This window comes from Acomys minous (genome assembly GCF_964271855.1).
Source record: "Acomys minous genome assembly, chromosome: 3".
Classification (NCBI taxonomy): domain Eukaryota; kingdom Metazoa; phylum Chordata; class Mammalia; order Rodentia; family Muridae; genus Acomys; species Acomys minous.
Window position 1 is genome coordinate 86,755,545 of NC_140485.1, and position 26,789 is coordinate 86,782,333.

Below are 26,789 nucleotides of genomic sequence, written 5' to 3' on the forward strand. Positions count from 1 at the left end.
TGCCTATATTTTCCTTGGCTGGTGCCATAGTTTGATCAGGAAGGACCCCAGGACCTAGATCCGCCCATCATAATGTTCTTCTTGTAGGTTTCCAGGACCCTCTGGATCCTTCTATTTCCCCATTCTCCCATGCTTCTCTCACCTAAAGTCACAATAGGATGTCCTCCCCTCTGACTTATATCTTTCATGGGACATACCCCTTGGGATAGTGTCTCGATGTAAGTGAGTATATACCATTTGTCTCTTTTTGCTTCTGGGTGAACTCACTCATCACTTTTTCAACTGAAGTTCTCTCTTCCAAACTGACTTTCTAGCCTGTACCAAGGTGACATAAAAACCAGCCAGCACAACCTGCATTCACTGTGAAGTGGGAGAAAATATTGCTGAGATTTTAAAGTAAAGTACCAAGGAAATATATTTATTTCAACTTACTACATTTTACATAAGATGACACAAATCTAAGCTCTATAAAATAAACTAGATTTAGAATTTAATGGACCTGTGTTTGAATACTACGTTCAAAAATCAACTGAAGTGATCTTGAGGTGTTACAGATATCCATGGATATCACTGGATATGATGACTCAGAAAATACAAGAATGCTCATGAGACATCCACTCATTGACTTTCCTCTTTTCATTAAAAAATAATTAGTATATATCTATGTGTATTATGTGTGCCATAGCGTAAGTATGGAGGCCAGTAGACAATGTATAGTAGTTCATTATTTCCCTCTACCACATGGGTCCTAGGCTTTAGGACAATTGCCTTTATCCATTGGTCATTTCCCTAATCTCTCTCTGTGTGTGTGTGTGTCTGTCTGTGTGTGTGTGTGTGTGTGTGTGTGTGTGTGTGTGTGTGTGTGTGTTTCCCCTAATCTCTACTCACACCTTCCCAAACTTAGCTATCCTTCTGACCTCGACTAGAGCTTTCATAGACAAAGGTTGTTTGTTTGTTTTTGGCAGCAACTGCCTGGCACCTAAAGTATTTTCTCCTTCTGAACCCTTTGGCAACATCTGCTACTTTTTGGATGCTACTGCACTGTGCTCCCAGGAGCTCTGATCCTCCTTTGGCCACTACTCTTAACAGAGAGAATGGTGTAAGTTTGCTTTTCATTCTCTAGAGAGGAAAGGGGAAGAACACAAGTAGGATATAACAGACACTTCTATAAGCTATTAAGATGTATTTGTGACTCTTTCATTTACTTCATGCTTAAATGAAAACTATTAAAATAAGACAACTTCAGGCGAAGAAAGGAAACTGGCATAGGAAAGTGTTAAACACCACAGCAAAAAATTAAAATGCCATGGAAACTAAAAACACAGTTAATATTTGACATATATATGCTAAATTGTTTAAAATGTTTATGTTCTTTGCTAGTTAAGATGTTAGATATCCATGCTGCTGAGACCAGTTAGCTTTGAGCACATATGAGTTGCAAAAATACATATGGAAAACAAGTTATGATATTCAAGCTCAAATGATACTTCACTGGCACATACCTATAATCCCAGAACTAGGAGAGGCAGAGGCAGGTGGATCTCTGTGAGTTTGAGACAGCTAGGTCTACCATGTCCAGGACAGCCATGGCTATAAAGAGAAACCCTGTCTCAAAAACAAAAACAAACAAAGAAAAGCTAGCAAATGATCTAATAAAATTAAGTAGCTTTATAAATCTGATAAAATTTTATTAGAAAAGCAAAATATAAACACTCATTGTTACAATTGCTATTTGTTTTCTTAACCCACGTAGGTTAGCTTGGATTTCTGATCTAGAACAAATCTCATAGCAATAAGTTCTTGTCAGTCTTGTGACTACTTTACAATGCAGCGAATTAATCAACATTCTGCTATTTAGCCTATTATTTTCTCTTGTTAAAGATGTAATTTTAAATGTGTTTGTGTGTATATACATGTGTGCGTGCATGCCTGCATGTATGGCTAAATGCATGTGCAAACAGATGCTACTAGAAAAGGCATGTGTCAGATTCCTTGGTGCTGGTTAGGAGCTGCTGATGTGAGTGTTGGCAACCAAACCTGTGTCTCCTGCAAAGGCAGTGAGCACCCTGTAGCAATTGAGCCATTTCTCCAGCCTCTATTTTGTCTCTTGACACACACTATATTTGTATTATCAACCAATTCAAACTTTCCCAACATTTTACTCCTAAGTTCTTACCTCTGCATTTAGGTTATCGGCAAGGCTTTCCAGAAACTGACTCTCAATTGGGTTTTGTTGTGTGAGCAAACTGAGGTAATGGCTGAGTTTATCATGTGTTGTTATAATGATTCCTTCCCCAAATTTGTCAAATTGTGGTCTTCCCGCTCGGCCAAATATCTGCATGATATCTAAAATCCCAAGGTCGACAAAGGAGCCTCTTTTGGCAGCATATATTTGTGTTCCCTAGATGAGGAAAAGTTAATAAAATTTACATAAACACACATATATATCCTGAAGATTTAGAAAGTGAAATTGGACAAATATGGAAGATTTTGAAAGTATACTTTAAATAATCCCTTCATCAGCGGGGATAGAGTTAAAATTTTAAATATAAACTAGTCTTTAACTGGAGAAAATAATTCTGGCTAAAATAGCATTCATAGTCAATGAAACAGACAAATCACAACATTTTTCTAAATAAATCAATTCAGAGGCTTGCTTTAACAGACATACAAGTCCATGTGCAAAGAGAGGTAAGCTCCTACCTTAATAATAACGGCATGTGCAGGAAGATTGACACCCCATGCTAATGTAGCTGTACAAACTAGGACTTTGATATGACCATTTGAAAACAAGTTTTCAACCAAATTTCTGTCTTGCCGAAGCATTCCTGCATGGTGAATGTTAAAGCCATCTGAAAATAATTCTCGCACTTGTTTATTTCTTGACTTTTGCACCTAGATATTAAAAAGCACAAAAGAGTAATTACTAAGCATGTAACAGCAATTGTTATTTATCATGCAATACTGTTTTAAAGTTTCTTAAGATGTAACTTAGTAACAATGCTTTATACAAAAATCATTTTGTTATCTGTTAAAAGCTGGCAATATCAAAACATGATGCAAAATCTTTTTGTTTATTTGTTTTGTTTTTTGAGACAGGGTTTCTCTATTTAGCCTTGGCTGTCCTGGACTTGCTTTGTAGACCAGGCTGGCCTCGAACTCACAGAGGCCTGCCTTTGCCTCCCAATTGCTTGGTTCACAGGCATGTGCTACCATGTCCTGCAAGATTTTACTAGAAAGAGGAATGAGCCTTAATGTGGTTACCTTAACGTGGAAACTGACCTTGGGACCACTGGAAAAACAGCCGGTAGTCTTACCCACTGAGCCATCATCTTGGGATGAAATCTGGCCCACCTGTACCTTCTTGCAATCAATTAGTATTTGTATATTTCAGGTACTTCCACAAACACTTGACTAAAATTAAGTACAACTGTGCCTTTCCTCTTTAAGAGTAAATCCCGAGTTGCCACAATGCAAAGCCGCACATTGATAGCCACCTAGGTAAGTATTTTTTGAGTCTCCACTAAAGAATGCACCCTACATTTATACTTCCTATTCTAGACCCCTATCTGGCTTTCCTGAGATGTATACTGATTCCCGTTAGTCTTCTATATGCAGTGAGTACAGAAACTCAGAAGTGTTCACCCACAGCTTTGTTGACATTGCTCCTTGGTGGAAATGTATTGACCACATTTCTCCACAACCTTACAACTACTTTAAACACACTAATTTCCCTGTTGGAGTCTGTTCTTTTGTCTGGTTGAACTCTTGGGATCTGCATAAGGTTTACAACAAAAGGCTGTATAAACTAACTGAAGAAACTCACTAAAGAAATATTTCTGTAAGACTGAAGATGTTAGTACAGTAGTTTTAAAAGTCTCTCAATAATAAAATCTTGTTATGGATTTATTTATTACTGTTATTTTGGAAAAAAATCTCATTATCAATAAGAGTTTATTTATGACCATTTTTTCCCAACATACTCCTATGGCAGTGAAAGAGTTCAGGAGTGTGGGGTTCCAGTCCAGACCTTGTCAAACTGACTCCATGTTGGGTCTTTTACATTTTTTAATTTCTAAGCAATCAACTAAAGAAAAGATCACTTTATAAATGCCCTTTCAATTATGCTGAGGATAAATTAGTAAGCAGCACCATCTAGTGGCCAAGAAAATAAATGACAACTTATATACTTTGAAAGTCCAAATCACAATAAACACACATCTAACAAGACTCCCTTCTTCATGTTTCACTGGGGATACACTCATATTTATCTTTGTATAGTAAAGTTAGCCTGTAGAAAACATAGCACACTTTATGAGTAACTACTGATTTATGGTTTGAACTTGCAATGTCTTCTTGGATCATTATCTTTGATACTATTGAAGGGTATAGGGCCTTTCTGAGGAGTAGTCTTTTATCTGGTTGGAGCTGGGCAGTGTGGTTGGTCCTTTTAAGATCAATACTTTGGCTTCCTTGTTCAGGCTACTGCAATGTGAAGAATTTCTGCTATTCACTCCTGTTTCTCTGATTCTGTGAAACCTTCCCTATCATGAAGAGGTACAACTCTTTAAAACTGAGCTGAAATATATCTTCCCTCCCAAAAGTTATTTCTGTCAGGTCACAGAGATACCACATAATAAATGTATTGTATTTCAATCATATTACCTTTTTCTTTTTAGAGCTACGATATTATTGTCAAACTTCTTGAGACATCTCTTATGAATATCAAAGACTATGGAGTATTTGCTAAGAGATGGACGAATTCCTTTAGAAGATGGACAATAGAAGAGAGGCTGCTTGACCAATTCCACTTCTCTAACATTCAAAACTAGGCACTCGGAGCTAATAAAGCAGAACAATTATACTGCTGGATGGATGCCTGCTTCGGCTGAGGACTCCCCATGGACTGCCTACAACTAGATGTGCTTACTATCAATTTAGAATCTTGAGACAACCTCAGTTAGGACATTGATGATACAGGTTGTAACTTTACACAGGAAGTATTTAAGTATGGGAAGAATTCTCTCCAGGTAGCAAGATAATCTGGAGTATTGATACAGCACCTCCTACAACTAGGTTGGTCTAATGGCCAGCTGCTGTAGTCACCAGGCACATCAATCAGGTCTTTGTGTGGAGTGAAGAGAAACCAAAGAGTCACTTCTTTATCATATTCTGTGCGTTTCTTTTCATTAGTCCACATGCAGTGACAACAATCTTAAAATAAGCCTGGGGTCATTCATTCATCTAGTTTCGTTTCATTTACAATATTTATGTTATTGAGCAGGTACCGTAACAAAAATTGACCAAACATATTTTTATACATTTTCCTTTTTTAACCGTGAAACACACCTCCAAGAATTTAAAAAAAAAAGGGGGGGGGGAGTAACTATTGTTTTTCTCCCTCCAAGACAGGGTTTTTCTGTGTAGCCTTGGCTGCCTTAGACTCACTGGGTAGACCAGGCTGGCCTTGACCTCACAGAGATCAACCTGTCTCTGCCTCCCAGCCAGTTTAAATATTGTTCTTAATTTCATTTAATGTTATCCATTTGCTTTCTAAAATTATCTAATCAATTCCTAGCTTTAATAGCACTATATCCTATGATACTGAACTCAGAGATCTTGTTAAATTCTGCTATTCTTATGCATAAAGTAGATTGCTCATTGTCACTTTAAGTTTCTCTGGATTCTTTTTTTTTTTTTTTTAGAAAAATCCCTGGATTCTTTTTTAATGCAACATTTAATCAACATATATTCATAGAATATAGTACTGGGTTTAAAAACACATTTCCTTGCAAGTACAATTTGATCATATTCTACCCCATAGCTCCTGTGAGTCCATTTCTCTTGCAACCCTGCCATCTGAGCCCTCTGTGACCCTACATGGTTTTGCTTCTACTTTCATGCCCTATATACATTGATGATTTTCTGTATGTATATAAAATCTAAGTGAACAAAAGAAAACATGGTATCTGTCTGGGGTACCCAAATGTGAGGATCGCCAGTACATCCATTTTTTCCACAGATGATGAAACTTCATTCTTTATGGCTGAAAAAAAATACCACTGTGCATACATACCAAACTCTCTTATCCCACTGATTTGTTGACAGATTCCTAGGATGATTATGGGGTTAAGTTTTACATTTTATTTCCAAGACAGGCTGACACTGTATTCTGTCACTCCTACTATAAACCAGGCTAGTCTTGAATTCGCACAGATCTGCCTACCTCTGACTTCCAAATGCGGGGATTAAAGGTATGTGGGCACTACGGCAGGTCTCTTTATTCTTAATTTTTAAAGTTTTGATAAATTTTCCATTTGTTGTCTATCCTATTTCACAATACACATGAAATAGAAATGAGCCAAAGGATGTAAATCTTAAGAAAATATTACTTTTAAAATAGGTGAAAACAGTTTTTCCCCTGTTGGTGTCAATTGTATGGCTGTTTTCTATATAGATAGGGAATATGTAATCTCTGCCAGTTTCAGAATACAAAAAATTTAAATTACAAGGGCAGTTCTCAACCTGTGAGTCTTTACAAGGGGAAAGGAATGACCCTTTTACAGGGGTCTCATATCAGATATCATACATGTTATATATTTTCATTACGATTCATAAAAGGACCAAAATTAAAGTTATGAAGTACCACGGAAGTAATGTTATGGTTGGGGTCACCACAGTATGAGGAATTAAATTATATAATCACAACATTAGGAAGGCTGAAAACCACTGATTTACAAACTCAAAGATCCATACAATGTTTTTTATAGATAAACTCTTCTGAGCTAACCTCCTTATGATCACTGATCTGGAGAATTCTCAGATTTAAGATGTTAGACTTAATAGTCGTATATAAAAAGATGTTCTTAAAACACAATACAACCTTATTTTAGAACACTGAATGGACCAGTGATTCTGAAAGTCTATCAGTATGTACAATCCTCAATTTAACTTCAGAATGCTTAAGGTTTTTCTGTTTTTAATTGTTTATATGTTTTTGCATCTGGGTGCTAGGAAGGGGTCCAGAAAAGGGTGTCAGGTTCTGTAGGACAAGAGTTACAGGTAGCCGTGAGCAACCTGATATAGGTGCTAGGAACCAAACCCTGGTCTTTTATAAGAGCAGCAAGTGTTTTTAATTTGCAGAGTCATCTCTCAAGCCTTAAATGTTTAGCATTTTATTTTCTAGTTTCCTAGAGATGAAAATAATCTGTTAATTTTATCTAGCAAGTTTTTCCCCTCCAAAGCCTGTTTGCCTGTTTCTTAGGTGTTTGTTAGAAATGCCACGTTTTGTGTGCTAGTGAATTAGTAAGTGGATATATCAGTGCAGATATAATACTCTGCTCCTTCACTGTTGGGAAAACACTATTATTTTTCCCAATTTGCTTACTGCTTTATAGGTCATCACTTGGTGGTTCTGTAATTTATTTTAACTGTTGTTGCAGTTGCCATTTTTGTAAGCTATTTTTTCTTTTCTTTTTTTCCTCTCTCTCTCTCTCAAAGTTCTTACAGCATTCATTTTACGTCACGTGAACTCATGTTATAACTTCATTATAAACAAAAAACCCAAGATATAAAATGTTCATACAACTACATGAAACTTAAAAGACTATGTCAGAGGGGATGAGTGAGATTAAAATTCGGTTTCACTTAGATTCAAAGTCTTTATTTTATATGGGATTATTGTCAAGCTTCCAAAACCCAACTAATCTGTCAGTGATTTTTTTTCCTCCTTTAGTAATTTTCTATAGCATTATTTTTGAAAATACAAAAAGCAACAAATGCCTTTTGCTACCTTTCTATATGGGAGAAAGGTAACTAACAACAGAACTACTGTATTTTATTATTTATTTTTCTGAATTTATTGCTGTACTTATTAAACTGGCATCACAAAAGCAGGCTGGTAATACGTGGCTGAGGAAACAATAATTTAAGAAGATCATATTTTGAATATACATGAAAAAAGAACTAAGATAAAGGGAGCTATTTTATATTTTACCTGGTATTTTTACTAATTAAAAACTAAAAGAAATTATTTTATGGGGCCACAGTGACATATTTGTGAAGATAAAAAACAAAAAACAAAGTCATTAATAGTATCACATAGCTTGTAACAAAGTTCAGTCACTTTCAGTTGCCAATACTTCAGCAAAGGCTGAGAAAACAAAATGTTTATTGGTAGAAAAAAAAATAAAGTCATAAAATTATCCTTTAAATTAGTTTTCAGGTGCTGGTCATTCTAATTTATTAAACAAAACTTTCTAGTTAGTATCTTATTTATGATTTACATATAAGTCATTTTCAACTAAAAAAAATGTTCAATATGGTATATGTTAAACAACAACAACATATAAGAGAACCTCAAGGTTCGCCATGCTGAGGTGGGAGGCCCTAGCAACACTCAGCTTAGAGTTCTTTCCACATACCCCCAATCCACCCAACCACCTAGGAAATAACCAGGAGAGATGAGCAGTATTCAGGCTACTATAAGCATTATCTATCTACCATACCTAGGAAGCCCAAGCAACACTGAGCTTAGTACCCTCTCCACCTGATCTTCTCAAGCAACCCGGGACACAGTCAGCAGAGGTGAGGTCTACTCACACTCTGACTACCACCAACTACCTTCCAAAGTAGGCCTGTGAAGATCCAGACCAAAATTCAGTTTAGAGCCCTCTCACCTACTCTTGAACTGCCTGACCATTAGGGACCACCAGGCTTGCTAACACCAGAGACAACCAAATGGCGCGAGGTTAGCATAAGAACACAAGCAACAAAACCCAGGGACATATGAGATCACTGAAAATCAGCTATCATACCACTGCAAGCCCTGGAGATACTATCATATCTGAAGCACAAGAAAATGACCTTAAATCTGAGTTAATGAAAATGAAAAGAGGCCTTACAGGAGGAAAATAAATCCCTCAAAGAAATACAGGAAAATACAATTAAACAGATGAAGGGATTGAATAAATCCCTTAAAGAAGTATAGGAAAATACAGTGAAACTAGAAGGAACTGAATAAAACTCTTCAAGGCAATCCTGGAGATGGGAAACCTATGGAAGAGACCAGGAACTACAGATACAAGCATCACCAACAGAAGACAAGAGATGGAAAAATAAAAATCTCAGGTGTAGAAGATAAGATTGAAGAAATCGATACAGTAGTCAAAGAAAATGCTAAATCTAAAAAGTTCCCGAGACAAAACATTCAAGAAGTACGGAGCACCAGGAAAAGAGCAAACTTAACAATAGAAATAGAAGATGGAAAAGACTCCCAGCTCTAAGGCACAGAATATATTTTCAACAAAAGCATAGAAGAAAACTTTCACAACTTAAAGAGATGTCTATATTCATAAAAGAAAAGTATAGAACACCAAATAGATTGGACCACAAAAAAAAAATCTTCCCACCACGTAATAATAAAAACATCAAATGTACAGAACAAAGAAAAATATTAAAAAGTGCAAAGAAAAAAGGCTAAGTTACATATAAAGGCAGACTTATCCGAATTACACCTGACTTCTCTCGAGAAACTCTAAAAGCCAGAAGGACCTGGGAAAATATTTTACAGATACTAAGAGACCACAGATGTCAATGCTGACTATTACACCAAGCAAAACTTTTATTCCCTATAAAGAGAAAAAAAAATCATGACAAAACAAATTTAAACAATATCAATCCAAAAATACAAACCTACAGTGGATACTAGAAGGAAAACACCAACTAAGGAGGCTAACTAAACTCAGGAAAAAAGAGGAAATAAATAAATAACCCCACATCAGAAAAACCAAAAGGGACACACACACACACACACACACACACACACACACACACACACACACACACCTCACTAGTTGGTCCCTCTCTCTCTCCTACTACCAACATCAAAATAAAAGGAATTAACAACCATTGGTCATTAATATCCCTCAACATCAATGGACTCAACTCACCAATAAAAAGACACAGGCTAATAAAGTGGATGCAAAAACAGGACCCCTCTTTCTGCTGTATACAAGAAACACACCTCAGCAATAAAGATAGATATCACCTCAGACTAAAGGGTTGGAAAAAGGTTTTCTAAGCAAATGGACCCAAGCAGTAAGCTGGAGTAGTCATTCTAGAATCTAATAAGATAGACTTAGAACCAAAATTAATGAAAAGAAATGGGGAAGAACACTTCATACTCATCAAAGGAAAAAATATACCAAAATGACATATCAACTCTAAACATCTATGCCCCAAATGCAAGGTCACCAACATTCATAAAAGAAACATGACTAAAACTTAAATCACATATTGAACCCCACACATTAATAGTAGGGAACTTCACACCTCTCTTACCAATGGGCAGATCACCGAGAAAAGAACTAAACAGAGAAATAATGAAACTAACAGAGGTTATGAATCAAATGGACCTAACATATTTCACTCAAACACAAAAGAATATGCATTCTTCTAAGCACTTCATGGAACCTTCTCCAGAACTGACCACATACTTGGTCACAAATCAAGCCTCAACAGATAAAAGAAGATTGAAATAACCCCTTTATCTTTTCAGGGCACCAATGACTAAAGCTGGAACTCAACAACAACAAAAACAACAGAAAGCCTACTAACTCATAGAAATTGAATAACTCCCTACTCAATGACCATTAGATGAGGTACAAAAGAAAGAAATTAAAGATTTTCTAGAATTCAATGAAAATGCAGGCACAACATACTCAAACTCATGGGACACAATGAAAATAGTGATAAGGGGAAAGTTCATAGCACTAAGTGCTTTTATGAAAAAAAATTGGAGAGTTCTCATATTAGCAACTTAAAAACCATACCTAACAGCTCCAGAACAAAAAAGGCAAACACATGCAAGATGCGTAGTTGGCAGGAAATAATCAAATTCAGGGCTGAAATTGGAAACAAAGTGAACAATAGAATGAATCAATGAAACCAAGAGCTGCTTCTTTCAGAAAAATCAACAAGATAGACAGACCCCTAGCTGAAATAACTAAAATGCAAGGAGAAAATATCCATATTAATAATATCAGAAATGACCCTGAGGAACAGTAGGTTCTGAGGAAATACAAGAATCACTAGGTCTTACATCAAAAGCTTATCAGTTTAAAGAGTCCTACAAGGAAATTGAAGCAAAAGTCTTCCAATCATCATCATCTTGCCCAGGGTTTTCTTTTCTTTTCTTTTTTCTTTTCTTTTCTTTTTTCTTTTCTTTTCTTTTTTTTTTTTTTTTTTTTTTTTTTGTCTTTTGGGAAAGACTTTCAAAGAGGATCTAACACCAACACTCCTCAAACTATACTACAAAATAGAAACAGAAGGAACACTGTCAAACTCATTCTATGAAGCCACAATCAACCTGATACCTAAACCACACAAAGACTCAACAAAGAAACAGAATTTCAGACCAATCTCACTCATAAGCATTGATGCAAAAATACTCAATAAAAGACTTCCAAACCAAATCCAAGAACACCACAAGTGCATTGTTGACCAAGATCAAATAGGATTCATCCCAGGGATACAAGGGTGGTTTAACATATGAAAATGAATCAATGTAATCCACCATATAAACAAACTGAAAGAAAACCAATAACATGATAATCTCATTAAAAGTAGAAAAGGGCTTGGACAAAATTCAACACCCCTTCCTGGTAAAAGTCTTAGAGAGATCAAGGATATAAGACAGATATCTAAACACAATAAAGGCAGTATACAGCAAGCTCATGACCAATACCAAATTAAATGAAGAGAAACTCAAAGCAGTTTCACTAAATTCAGGGACAAAACAAGGCTGCCCACTCTCACTATCTCTTCAATATAGTACTTGAAGTTCTAGTTAAAGCATTAAGACATACAAAGGCCATCAAGGGATACAAATTGGAAAGGAAGAAGTTAGAGTATCCCTATTAGCAGATGATTATGATTGCATACATAAGTTACCACCAAACTCGTAAAGCTAGTAAACACCTTCAGCAAAATGGTTAGACAAAATTAACTTTAAAAAATCAGTAGCCCTCCTGTATGCAAACAAAAAATGGGCTGAAAGAGAAATTGGGAAAACAACACCCTTCACAATAGCCACAAATAATATAAAGTACTTTGGTGTAACTCTAACCAAGAAAGTGGAAGACTATTATGAAGAAAACTTCAAATCTCTGATTAAAGAATTTGAAGAAAATTTTAGAAGATGGAAAGATCTCCCATGCTCATGGATTGGGACAATGAACATAATAAAGCTGGCCATCTTACCAAAAGAAGTCTACAGATTCAGTGCAATTCTCATCAAAATTCCAACACAATTCTTTACAGACCTTGAAAGAACAATTCTCGACATCCAAAAAACCCCAGAATAGCTAAAATAATACTATACAATGAAAGAAAATTCTGAGATGACTTCAAGCTGTATTACAGAGGAACAGCAATAAAAACTGCATAGTACTGGCTTAGAGAGAGACTGATCAATCACTGGAATAAAATCTAAAGCCCAGAAATAAACCCACTTACCTAAGGACGCATGATTTTTGACAAAGAAGTCAAAATCATACAATGGAAAAAAAGATAGTATCTTCAACAAATGGGGCTGGTCATCACCTTGCACAAAACTAGAGTCCAAGTGAATCAAAGACCTCAATATAAAACCAAATAGACCAAATCTAATCCAAGAGAAAGTGGGGAATAGGCTTGAATATGTTGGTACAGAAGCCAATTTCCTGAACAGAATACCAATAGCTCAGGCTCTAAGATCAATAATTAATAAATGGGACCTCATAAAACTGAAAAGCTTCTATCAGTCAAAGGACACTATCACCAGAACAAAATAGCAGCCTGCAGATTGGGAAAAAGATTCCACAAAATATCCAACATATATAAAGAAAACAAGAAATTAAACAGCAACAAATCAAACAACACAATTTAAAAAATGGAGTACAGAGCGAAAGAGAATTTTCCACACAGGAATCTAGAATGGCAGAGAAGCACTTAAAGAAATGCTCAATGCCACTAGTCATCATGGAAATGCAAATAAAAAAATTCTGAGATTTCATTTTACACTTGTGAGAATGGCTAAGATCAAAAACATAAATGACAGTTCAGGCAGCAAACTGTCTCTGTCATTTTTCATTTTGGAAGCTGATAACCTGCACTTCTGATTTACTCAGGTAATTAAGTTGTATTCCTTCTCAAGTCACTGATAGGGTTGAAGACTGCATAATTTAGTCTTATAATTAAGATTAGTTGTTTAGGGGTTAAGACTTTTTTAGGTCTAGATAGATGTTTGAAGTTGACAGAGAATGATATGATAGATATTGATTTGCATTCGGAATTTTAGACTCACCAAGATGCAAGAGATGTTTTCTTCAAGATTGTCAAATACAAATAGCCAAAACATTATGAATTTAACATTTATATAATTCCTGATTGTTTAGTGGTTCTTCTTGCTGTACGTAGTTTATTTTAATTATGTGTGATAATGTAAATTTATATGTAAAAAAATAAATATACTATAAAAATCTCCCACAAATGACAGCACATGCTATCGAGGATAGGGAGAAAAGGGAACACTTCTACATTGCTGGTGGGAGTGCACTATGAAAATCAATCTGGCATTTTCTCATGACCTGGGAATAGCCCTACCTTAAGACCCAGCTATACCACTCCTGTGCATATATCCAAAAGATGGTCCATTACACAAAGACATTTACTCAACTATGCTCACAGCTGCTTCATTCATAATAACCAGAAACTGGAAACAACCTAGATATTCCTTAAACAAGGAATGCATTAAGAAAATGTGATGCATTTATACAATGGAATACTAACTACTCAGCTATGAAAAACAAGGAAATCATGCAATTTGTAGGCAAATGGATGGAACTAGAAAATATCATCCTGTGTGATGTAACCAGATACAGAGAGACACACTTATATGTACTCACTTATAACAGGATTTTAGCCATATTGTACCGGATAACTATATAATTCACAGACCCAAAGAAGATAAGTAACAAGGAGGACCAAAGAGGGTTTACTTAAATCTCACTAATAAGTGTAAATAGAATAGACAGTGGAACTGGTTAAAAAGAGGGAACAGGGTAAGAGAACGAAGAGAGAGAGAAATGAGGGCTTACACAGAGAAGAGAAATCTTGTGTGGGGCCTTCTCTGTGACAAGCTGGAGATCCTATGACAAGGTAAGCTCCTGGGAAGATATGAGTGGGACTCTAGCTGAGACTCCTAGTAACAGGGGTCATGGAGACTCAAAGGGCCACCCTCTAACTAGATAGAACTCATAGTTGAAGGAGGGGAACATTAACCCACCCACAAAAACTGCAACCCAAACTTACTCTACCCTCAAGACATACAGGGATAAAAATAAAGCAGAGATTGAGGAAGTATCAAACCAACACCTGGCTCAACCTGAGACCTACCCCATGGGATACAGCCAATCTCTGACCGACAAAAGAAAGATACTCTACTGTGCTTGCTGACGGGAGCCTAGCATAGTTGGTCTCTGAGTGGCTTTACCTGACAGGTGATGGGAACATATACAGACACCCACAGCCAAACACTGGGTTGAGCACAGGGAGTATTGTGGAAGAGTGGGGGCAAGAATAGAAAGACTGAGTGGACAGGAGCTCTATAAGAAGACCAACAGAGCCAACTAACCAGGGTTCATGGTGGCCTGTGGAGACTGAAGCTCCATCCAGGGCTGTGCATGGGCTGGACCTAGGCCGTCTACACAGATGGGCAGCTTGGGCCTCATATATGTCCTCTACTAAGGGGAATGGAGGCTGACTCTGACATGGATTCAGATCACTATTCCCCGGTGGGGCTACCTTGCCAGGCCACAGGGGAAGAGGATATGCTCAGCCCTGATGAGACTTGATATGATGGGGTAGGTGGGAGCTCTCTCTTTCTGAGGAGTAGGGGGACAGGGTAAACAGGGAGGGAGGGTAGAACTGGGAGAAGAGAAGTGAGGGGGCTATGAGCAGGATGTTCGCGTATAATTAATAAAAGAAAGAAAAAAAAAGAGAGAAACAGAAGTGGGTGGGAGTACTTGATCAAATGCTACAATATTTAAAGTCTATTAAAACAAACATTTTTTCTCTAAAATGGTCTTGACTTAGTTAGACAAAATGTAATGCTTCTAATTAAAATATTCATTTAATTTAAAATGAGAAAGACAACTAGAAAAAATGGTTTAATGACCAAAATATCTGCATCCCTAATGACATTTTTACTTCTACAAACAACTGGCAACTCTTCCTGGAGGTTTACAAAAGCTAAGACTTCATGAAACAGTCTCCTTGTTGGGATTACAATAAAGCAGTAAGATGCAGGTTTAAATGGATCTATACTGTTTATTATTCCCTCTACATTCTATATTCAGATACTCATGTACTATGTAGATCAACTTGCCCTCAAACTTATAGAGATCCACCTGCCTCTGCCTCCTGAGTGCTTGGACTAAAGGTGTGTTCCAACATGCTGCCTTCTAAATTAAAATTTAAAAAGTGCTTTCAAAGGCCTTTCTAGGTAAGTAACAAACTGAAAGAAACATAAGGGTTAAGAAATCACTGTGGCAAAGGAGAGATATAAGGGGAGTTAGGAAGAGAGAGGAGGGGAAAAGATGAAACAACACATGAGTCACTGGCAAAATACGTTCCCAGCTGCAGGAGATAAGATTCTTTAAAACTCAGAACGATGATATCAATCAAACGAGAAAATGAAAATGAAAATGTGTGTTATATTCCTTTTCTTTTAGAACTGCAAGTTTAGAAAAAGTAATTTTGATGCATCTGATACTAGACAGATAGATGAAGGACTAAGAATAGTGGCACACAAGACAGTGTTCCTTGAAAAGCAATAAATACAAGCATTCATTCTTGCAAATAACAAAGATTCAGTAACAATTGGGTCAGGTTAAAAATATTTTTGCATCCTAAAAATATTTAAATGTATAATAAAAATGAATAAAGAGTTGCACATCTATTTACCTGTATCTACTTAACTGTATTAAACTTTTAATTTTTCAATATTATTTCATTTTCAGAATATATATTTGTGAATAACTCTAACTACACACTGTAAGAGTGCTTCACACTATCTGAATTTCTTATAGACATGCTATTTCAAAGGCTAGGAACAATAAAAACCTGTATCACGATGGGATGAGGGCTGGGTAAATGAAAAAGGCAATAAAAGAAGGTCTGGTACTAGAAAGTACTTCATAAGTACTGAAAAATATTATAACTAGTAAATAGTAAGTATGAATTATTTACAAAAAGAGTAGCTCTAAGGACTAAGATGTAGCAAGTAGCTAAAAGTCCACACAGTGGCTCTCAAGGCTTGCCTTTTAAACAAAATAGAGGTTATTTTTATTTCTTAGGAAATAAGACTAGGAATACTAGGCTGAGTTTTCAAGGATTCTCAAGTTCATAATTGATAAATAACTAAAAACCACAAACTACAAAATAAATGTTATATAACAAGGTATTTTATAAAGAAATAAAAATGAGTATATTGTGTGGTTCAAAAATGAATGATAATCTGATGCTTAAAATAAATGTCAGTTGATTTGAGTTAGAATTTAAATGACAGTGGATTTCGGCTCATATTTACCTCCTCTTAGAGTCCATACCAGGATGTCTGTCAGCTGGCAAAGACCATGCTCCCACATGAGTGTTTCCCTTCTAGTGGACAAACATCACACGCCCTCACACAAGTCTGTTTCACATCCCACACTTGGGATCCAAACAAAAGCATATTTATATCCATTTTAAGAAATAAACACTTCAATTACACTTTTTGTTTTGTTTTGTCATTTTTTGGGATAGGATTTCTCTGTGTAGCCTTGGCTGTCCTGGACTTGCTTTGTGGACCAGGCTGGGCTCGAACTCACAGAACTCCTCCTGGCTCTTAAACATTTCAGTTAAAGCTATACTCAGAAATGGTAAGTAGATATATCAATACTCTTCGAGAAAGATAATTGAGACCCTATATCAACCAATCAACCAAATAAAAACAACCAAACAAAAAGATACATTAGTTAGAAGGGGAATAAGAACAAGGTATTTATGTGTATGAAAATATCCCAATGGAACCCTTTATATTATATACTTGCTGGCTAGTCTTGGGTCAACATGACACACAAACCAGAGTTATCTAAAAGGAGGGTACTTAATTGAGAAAATGTCTCCATAAGGTTTGACTGCAAAGCATTTTCTTTTTTTTTTATGTTAATAATGGATATTTTTCTAACTTTAATGTAAACATGTATTCAAGATATTCCTTAGTTAATATTTCTTTTTTTAAATTTTTTTATTATTAATTTATTCATATTGCATCTCGATTGTTAGCCCTTCCCTTGTTTCCTCCTATTCCTCCCTCCCTTTCACTTCCCCCCTTCTCCCCTCCCCTATGTCTGTGATTGAGGGAGACCTTCTCCCCCTATATATGCTCTTAGAATATCGAGTCTTTTCTTGGTAACTTGCTATCCTTCCTCTGGGTGCCACCAGGCCTCCCCATCCAGGGGACGTGGTCAGAAAAGGGGCACCAGAGTTCATGTGAGAGTCAGATCTCACTCTCCACTCAACGGTGGAGCATTTTCTTAATTAGCGATTGATGAGGCCTTGAGGCTCCAGCCTATTTGGGTGGTGGTCCTGGGTTTTCCAAGAAAGCAGGCAGACTAAGCCAGTAAGCAGCACCCCTCTATAACCTTTGTATCAGCTCCGGCCTCCAGGATCCTGCCATGTTTGAGTTCCTGTCTTGACTTTTTTGGTAATGAGCAGCAATGTGGAAGAATAAGGTGAAAAAACCCTTTTCTCTCTAACTTGCTTTTTGGTCATGTTTTTTTTTGTTTGTTTGTTTTGTTTTTTTTTTTTGTTACAGCCAGAGAAATCCTAAGAAATTATGTTATCTTTAAAATATTTAAAAAGATTAAGTCACAAAAGGTAATAAATCTATGAAACTAACTTTTTAGACTGCAACTATAGATCTTCCATTCAGACCTATGAAGCACACATATCATATGCATTGGTTCCTGTTTTCTCCACGTCACTGGTACTTTACCTGTTTTAAAGCATGTCCGTACTCTGGTCCTTGGGTAGGTAGAAAGCAGGAAATCTGGCCACTATTTTTTGCTCTCTCTATTAGAGACATTGCTGTCCTTACAGTGGCATTGCGAGCATGTACAAATACCATCACCTAAAATAATGAAAAGAAAGTTTTTAACATTTTAATTATTTATAATAAAACTTACTCCTAGCCTAGAAATCATCATATAAAATGATTATTAAAGTTTAAAAAGAAAACTTCCAATTTCTCAATTAAACAACATCTAATTTAAAAAGATACAGGATGAAGCCAACTTAAATTCAGTGACACGACTTATTCATAATAGACCCATAAACAAATTTACATGCTAAAAAGAATGTATTCTATGAAACTTGTAGTGTAGCTTGTACATTTCTCTAGTAAAAAAAAAAATCATCCATTATGCTTTTACTCACGTCATATAAAATTGAAAAAAGATTTGTCTATATAAAAAATTGGTGTCATTTGTATCATAGTCTCATCCCTCCATATATAAGAATGTTTATGGTTATATTCTAGAGCTATAACTTATTGTTATTATTTTTATGAGTATCCACAGCTGAGTTTTGCTTAGAAGCAGAAGAATTTATATGTGGCCCTTTAAGAGATGCTGGAATGGTTAAGCATTACAGATTAGTATAGAGTGACAGAACACATTTTGCATGGTGATGGGGCTAAGAGCCTTAGGAGACTGGAGTAAAAGTGCTATTGTTTTGATCTAAAACATTCCCCAAAGGGTTAAGAGTTAAGGGATCAGTATCATGACTAAAGTGAGAAGTGGGACTAGTGAAGTTGTTAGTTCATAGGGCATACACTCAGAGGAGAAAGCAGAACTCTGGTCTTGTTTCTTTCCTTTTTGCTTTCAGCCAACATGAGGTGAACACCTGGTTTACCACTCACTCCCTACTTCTGTCGCACCACAGTTTTGGAAAGAACCACAGACCAAAGACAAAGAAATAACCATGCCTACAAAATATATACTGAAATCACAAGCCAAAATAAGCCCTTCCCCTTTTAAATTTGATTAGTTTGTATTCTGTGGTAATGGAATGAAAGTAGTGGAAAAACTAATAATGACTGGATGAGGTGGTGATTAATCTTCACACTGGCGAAAAATCTCCTGACAATCATTCAAAAAATTGAAATGATAGAAATAATTTACCAGTTAATAGTTTTTCAAGGTACCTTAAAAAATCAACACAAATTCTAAAGAAAAATGAGAAGAAAAATTTAACACAAATCCATTAGTTGTTGAAAATATAAAGTCCATCTTCATGTATCTATACATACACACAAACTATCATTTTATTTAACTAGTGTAGCCTCGCGATGACTTTTCTTATGAGCTAGCATTTTATAACATGATCACACTTCACTCTCCATAACTGCAATGCTCTACTATAAAAAGTAACAGAATGCAGAGAATTAGAAAAAGAAAATATGACTCAAATCATCATTAATAATTTTGGTACGACTTCTCAACTTATAATTTTTTGCTGTATAAAATTATTTATAATTTTAAGTATATTTTGTTTAATGAATCCATCATGTCTTCTTTAGTAAAATATATTCTTCTTCTTATATGCATTTTCTGTCAAGAGGCTTCAAAAGAAGTCATTATAAGATTTTTTTTATCTCTATGAACGTATTTTATTTCATGGCTTGTTAATGTGATAAATTAATTTAAAAAGACTTATTTGAAAATTGAAATGATCAAGGATGACAATATTGTTTCATGTGCTGAAATAACTCCAAACTACCCATATTGGCAAGTGAGAAGTGCCTTCACAGCCATGTGTCATGATGCTAAGATAAAAAGGTACGATTCAAGTCATAAAGACGTTAACCAAACACAGCCTACCAGACTACTCATACTTAAATTTGAGATTAGACTATATCTTTAAAAATATTTTACAAAGACGGGTGGTGGTAACGCACACCTTTAATCCCAGCACTTGGGAGGCAGAGGCAGGTGGATCGTTGTGAGTTTGAGGCCAGCCTGGTCTACAAAGCCGAGTCCAGGACAGTCAAGGCTACACAGAGAAATCTTATCTCGGAAAAAAAAAAATCGCTTCTCGGCCTTTTGGCTAAGATCAAGTGTAGTATCTATTCTTAACAATTTAAAATAATTTACTCATTTTCAGCTAAACCATTTAATTTTTCATCTATGTGTATGCACATACACCACTGTGTAACGAATCCTCTGGACCTAGTGTTATAGATGGTTGTAAGCCACCTGACTTATGTGCTGGGAATGAAATTTATATACAGGGGAAGAGAAGAAGAAACAACTGAGCCATCTCTCCAGCTGCACCATTTACTTTTAAAATGTCAGGTAGGAACTTTTCTGTACTAGAGCAGGATATTTATGAATTTTACTTGCCTTCTGAGTTGTTAAAAAGGAAGTGTTCCTCAAATACAATCATTAAAATTTGTAAGAGAATAAAAGCTCAGTTACAATTAGAAAACATAAGAGAAATCTTTTTTTTTTTTTTTTGAGACAGGGTCTCTCTGTGTTAGCCTTGGCTGTCCTGGACTCACTTTGTAGACCAGGCTGGCCTCGAACTCACAGCGATCTGCCCGCCTCTGCTCCCGAGTGCTGGGATTAAAGGCGTGCGCCACCACGCTTGGCTAAGAGAACTCTTAATAGCCAAAATTGCCTCAATGCTTTTAAAGGAAAGAAAGACATATTATTTGAGGTGCCTTCTCAGCACCTCAGGGAACTTTATCCAAAACTGACCATAACTGGACACCTATCAAGTTCAACACATACAAGAAAACTGAAATAACCCCCTACCATGGATTAAAGCTGGACTTCAACAACAACAAAAACAGAAAGTCTATAAACTCATGGAAACTAACAACTCTCTGCGCAATGACCAATGGGTCAAAGAAAAAATAAAGAAAAAAAAAATCAAAGACTTTTTAGAATTCAATGAAAACTAAGGCACAACATACCCAAACTTATGAGAAACAATGAAAACACTGCTATGAGGATAGTTCACAGCATTAAGTGCCTTCATAAAGAAATCTGAGAAATCTCATACTTGCAATTTAAAAGCACACCTGAAATCTCAAACAAAAAGAAGCAAACACACCCAAGAGGAAAAGACAGCATAAAATAATCAACCTCAGGGCTGAACTCAGTAAATTAGAAAACAAACAAAAAACTAACAAACAAACAAACAACAACAACAAAAAAAACAACCATTCAAAGAATCAACAAAACCAAGAGCTGGTTCTTAGAGAAAATCAACAAGACAGACAAACCCTTAGCCAAACTAACTAAAAGGCAAAGAGAAAGTATCTAAATTAACAAACTAAGAAACAAAAAGGGGGACAAAATAGCAGATACTAAGGAAATCATTAGGAATCATTAGGTCTAGGTTAAAAAGTCTGTGCTCCACAAAAACTACAAAATCTAAAAAAAAAAAAAAAAAGGGACAATTTCCTTGATAGATACCACTTAACAAAGTTAAATCGAGATCAGGTAAATAAACCCTAAGCATATAGAAGCAGTCATTAAGACTCCCAACCAAAACCAGGCCCATAGCCAGAAGGTTTTAGCACAGAATTCTACCAGGCTTTCAATAAAGTTTCAATACTCCTTAAATTATTCCACAAAACAGAAACAGAAGGAACAGTGCCAAACTCATTCTATGAGGTTATAATCATCCTGATACCTAAACCACCCAAGGAGACAACAAAGAAAGAGAATTTCAGGCAAATCTCCCTTAGGAAAATTGATGCAAAAATGACCAATAAATGCTTGCAAATTGAATGCAAGAACACATCAAATACATCATCCAGAAAGATCAAGTAAGCTTCATCCAGTTATCTTCAATATATTTAAGTCCATCAACAAAATCCACCATACACATAAGCTAAAAACAAGCACAAACAAACAAACAAACAAACCAAAGAACAATTATCTCATTAAATGCTGAAAAAGAATTTGGCAAAATCCAATACGCTTTTATGTTAAAAGTCTTGGAGAGACGAGGGATACACAAAACATACTTTAACATAATACAGGCAATATACAGCAAGCTGATAGGCAACATCAGATTAAATAGAGTGAAACAAAGTAATTCCACTATAATCAGGGAAAGGACAAAGCTGTCCACTTTGTCTGATCTATTCTTAAAATGCTAGCCAGAGCAATATTATAAAAGGAGATCAAGGGGATACAAATTAGAAAGAAAGAAGTCAAAGAATTGCTATTAGCAGATGATATGGTAGTATACATAAGTGACCCTAATATTATACAGGTGATACCCTACAGGTGATAAAACTTCAGCAAAGTAGCTGAATTTAATTTTTTAAAAAATCAGTAGCCCTCGTTTTTTACAAAGGATAAATGGGCTGAGAAATAAAATAGGGAAGCAACACCATTCACAATAGCCACAAATAATATAAAATATACTGGTGTGACTCTAACCAAGCAAGTAAAAGACCTGTATAACTAGAACTTTAAGCCTCTGAAGAAAAAAATAAGTTGAATAAGATATCAGAAGATAGAAAAATCACCCATTCTCATGGATTGGTAGTTTTAAAACAGTAAAAATGGCCATCTTACCAAAAGAAATCTATAGATTCAATGCAATTCCCAGCAACAGTCCAACATAATTCTTTATAGACCTTGAAAGAGCAAGTCTCAACTTCATATGGAAAAACAAAAACCCAAAAGAGCTTAAAAAACATCTTGTACAATAAAAGAATGTCTGGAAGTATCATCATCCTGATTTCAATCTGTATAACAAAGCAATAGTAATAAGCATGCATGATATTGGCCCTTGGTCAGTGCTTTAGTCTCCATAAGCTTCTCTGGACCTTGGTTTAGTTGGCTCTGTAGGTCTCCTTGTGTAGGTCCTGTCACTTCCAAATCCTTTTCTCCTTATCCCACTTTTCCACAAGACTCCCTATGTTTCTCCCAATGTTTGGCTGTCAGTCCGAACATCTGTTTTGAACCATTGCTTTGTGTAGCCTCTCAGATAACTCTACTAGGCTCATGTCTGCAAGCATAGCAGAGTATTTTTAATAGTGTCTGAGTTGACTCTCTTCGTGGGGTGTGTCTTATTTTCCGCCAGGTATTGGTTGGATATTTCCTCCATCTCTGCTTTATCTTCTCTATCTTTATCACTGCACATCTTGTAGGCCAGATAATTTTTGAGTCAAAATCGCTGTGAATGGTTTGGTGGTCCCCTACCTCCACTAGGAGTCTTGTTTATTTAGAGGGTATCCTCTTCAGTCTCCATGGCCCCTACTACAAGAAGTCTCAGCTAGAGTCCAAAATGTGGTACATTTACACAATGAAATACTACTCAACTATTAAAAACAAGGAAATTGTAAGATGTGCAGTCAAATGGATGGAGCTAGAAAAGATCATCCTGAGTGAGGTATCCCACAACCAGAAAGACACAGTGGAATGTACTAAGTTTGAAGTGGATCTTAGACATGTAGTACACGATAAACATACTACAATGCACAGACCCAAAGAAGTTAAGTAACAAGAAAGATCCAATGGAGGATGGATACTTAAATCTCACTCAGAATAGGGAAATAGAATAGACAGCAGTAGTGGATGAGGAGAGAAAACAAAATAGGAGACAGAGCGCAGAGGGAGATGAGGGTGGAGATCAGAATTGTCTTTTATTGTATTTAAGAGGCCATTGTCATATTTGAGAGCATTGAGAATTACTTCTGTTTTCCTTCACAAGTTATACAGATTAAACTATTAAATTTAGGTCTTTGATTCATCTCAAATGTTTTGTAGATGATACAAGGTAAGAATTTGATTTCATATTTTTGCCTGTGGCATTTGTTTTGCAAATACTATTTTTTGAAGAGATTATTGTTCTTTTCTCATGGAAACATCCAAGCAAATATTAACTATTGCCCATCATCATGGTTAGAAGTAATATTTCTTGCATTGCATCAGACTCAGTAGGGATAACACAACACAGTCCAGTAATGGATGGACCAATGCTTTACACATACAGAGAATAAACAGGAAATTGAGTTTAATAGAGGGTACCAGTCTTTCATGGCAAGTGGATCTATCAGCATAGTTAATGTTGAACATTTAGTCTTTATCCATCCCTTTTGTAATGCATGAAAAGTATATCTTTCAGGCAATGAAGAGACAAGTAGTGCGTTTGGCTAGATTTCATGACATATGATAAACCAGAACTAAACAGTTCAAATTGGGATAGAAAAAAGAGATTCCCTCACAAAATTAAAAGCCCAACATAGACTGTATGGACTAGTCCCATGGGTCCACTCCATCGAGCTGGTATGAGAGACAGTGGTGCTTCTTGCAGCATTTACACAGAACCTGGGGATCTAAGCTCAGGTACCTGTGCTTACGCAGTATACACTTGAGCCACTGAGCCATTCTTCCTCAGACTCCCAGATATTTATTTTCTTGACAGATTACCAACCATTTTTCTGAGGAAGATAATTTTGAATAGATAGTCTTTTGGCCTTCAGTTAGAAACATAAGAATGGGATTTCAATATAGTATACTTCCTACCAATTAAGAGTCCATACAGTGGTGGTCGTTGGAAGGCTGAAAAGCAGAATGCCTTAACCAACATAAATTTTTCATATTCCTGATTAGGCACATGTGGTAATACTTTTTTTACCAGGTTTTTTGTTTGTTTGTTGTTGTTGTTGTTTTAATCCTCAGTCTGGTAGGATACAGAACAGACACTAATCACCACTAATCCAAACATTATTTTCATTTCAAAAGTCAATGCTATTCACCACTGTTTTGATCATGGAGGATTCAGAGCAATTGATCTTCAAATAGTTGTGCAAAGCAGAAAAAAATGTGAAACTATTAAAAAGAAAACCACAAGAGTAAAAAATTAATTTATAGTGGCTTTATGGAACATTGCACATGACTTCAGTTTGGAAGTCTATGTTAATAAAGTAGGATTTTTACACATTTTCTAGGATGAGAGTACAGAGACATTTTGTCACTACCACAGAGGAAGGATTTACAGCACTCTACACAGAGAGAACTAGTAATTGAGTCTTGTTTTTCCATTTATCTTGGCTAAACACAAGCATTTCTGGATATTGAAAACAAATCTTAATAGGCTCACAGTTTACATAGAAAAAAAATCAATGTTATTCAAGAGTCAAGTGTAAGGTTTAAAATGCAACTAATACATTTATAACTATAGTATAATCATTAAAATAAAATTTCAAAATAATATACTAGAAATTTTTTATGGTGGTGATATTCCTTTGGCCTTCATATTAACTAAATATTGATCTCAACTCTAAGCCACCTGGAATTTGGTCCAAATGGAAAGTTAATGCACTTCTAACTTTTAATTCCAAGGTCTTCATCATAAAGTCTATGGAAGTGTCTGCTAGGTGAATGATAAAATGGAGAAACGGAAAAATCTCAATTTTTCTCTCACTTAATTTTAGACAAGAAAAGCATTTAAGATTATATCTAAGAAATTATAAACTATTTTATTTAGTGATTGCATATTAAGAAATCCTTAGCTTATAGACAGAAAAGTTCTAAGCAAATGATTGTAATGGTAATTAAAACCAAAATACAGATGCTGTGAGTACTAAAAACTTGACTTATAAATTGGATATTGAGTAAATTTCAATGTTATGTAAAACTATGCAGAAGTGGAGATGAGGAATATTCAAAAGTAGAGTCTACGAAATGTTTTGTTCAGATGTTCTTACAGTTCAAAAATACTTTTATCCTTTTAAGTACCATCTTTTGTAGTAAAGATTAAGGAGAAATATCTTTAATATTTATACTCAGAATGAAAAAGTATCTTTTGAAAATCTTACCTATATTTGCCTTTAGGATATGAGGTCATAGGTTACAGAAAAGGAATCATCCAAAACCATACACAACTAAGTTGTTTTAAATTATTTGATGCAACAGAAAGTCATCAAGAATCAGAGGTGCCTGCATATGAAGAATAAAAACCTCCATAGACAAAAGTCATTGCTAATTTCCATTATGAAAGTTAGCACAATAGAATTATAAATAAACCTGAGAAACAATGTCAAGAAAACAAGAACTAAAAAGGTGGCTCAGTCAGTTGTATATGCAGCAGACCCTAAGTTCTGATCTCCAATACTCACGTAAAAAGCCAGTCAAGGCATAGCTGAATACTCCTATAATTACAGCTCAGCTAAGTAATAGATTGGTATAAAGCCATCAAGTACTTTTCCATTCTAAAACTTGCGCAGTAGGAAGGTAACTAACCTGAAAAACAAACCTAGCTAAATCTCTAACTCCAAGGTCTTAAAAATACAATGTAGAACAATTAAGAAAGACACCTGATGTCAACCTCTGTGGTCACATGCACGCGCGCGCACACACACACACACAGACACAGACACACAGACACACACCAAATCATTCTCTTTAGACAGAAAATTCATCAAGTTATTACTCAATCTTAGGAGAATTTTTCTTAAAACTCAAAATAAAAGCAACCAGAAACAACGAAGAAAAAGAAAAGTAAGATGTACATACTGTACAAATAAAGACTGGTATTTAGTTTAACCCAAGGCTGAAGTTCCTGGGTCCTATTTAACAAAGTCTTTTCTCCTTTTAAATAGGAGGTAGATTTTTGGATGAGAAAGTACTAAATAAAGATCTGAATTTTTTTTTTTAAAGTTTGATGTGAAAAAT

General features: G+C 35.6%; 1 protein-coding gene across 7 annotated transcripts in view; it reads right to left on the reverse strand.

Moving 5' to 3' along the window:
* The window catches only part of ASCC3 (activating signal cointegrator 1 complex subunit 3), a 264,221-nt gene that overhangs the window by 150,367 nt on the left and 87,065 nt on the right, over nt 1-26,789 (reverse strand). For all 7 annotated transcript variants that reach the window (XM_084776931.1, XM_084776925.1, XM_084776929.1 and 4 more), the window contains 3 exons: nt 18,080-18,214; nt 2,704-2,895; nt 2,177-2,401 (listed from right to left, as the gene is read on the reverse strand). In XM_084776931.1, the coding sequence (XP_084633057.1) occupies nt 2,177-2,401; nt 2,704-2,895; nt 18,080-18,214 (552 nt within the window). The remainder of the gene's footprint in view (nt 1-2,176; nt 2,402-2,703; nt 2,896-18,079; nt 18,215-26,789) is intronic.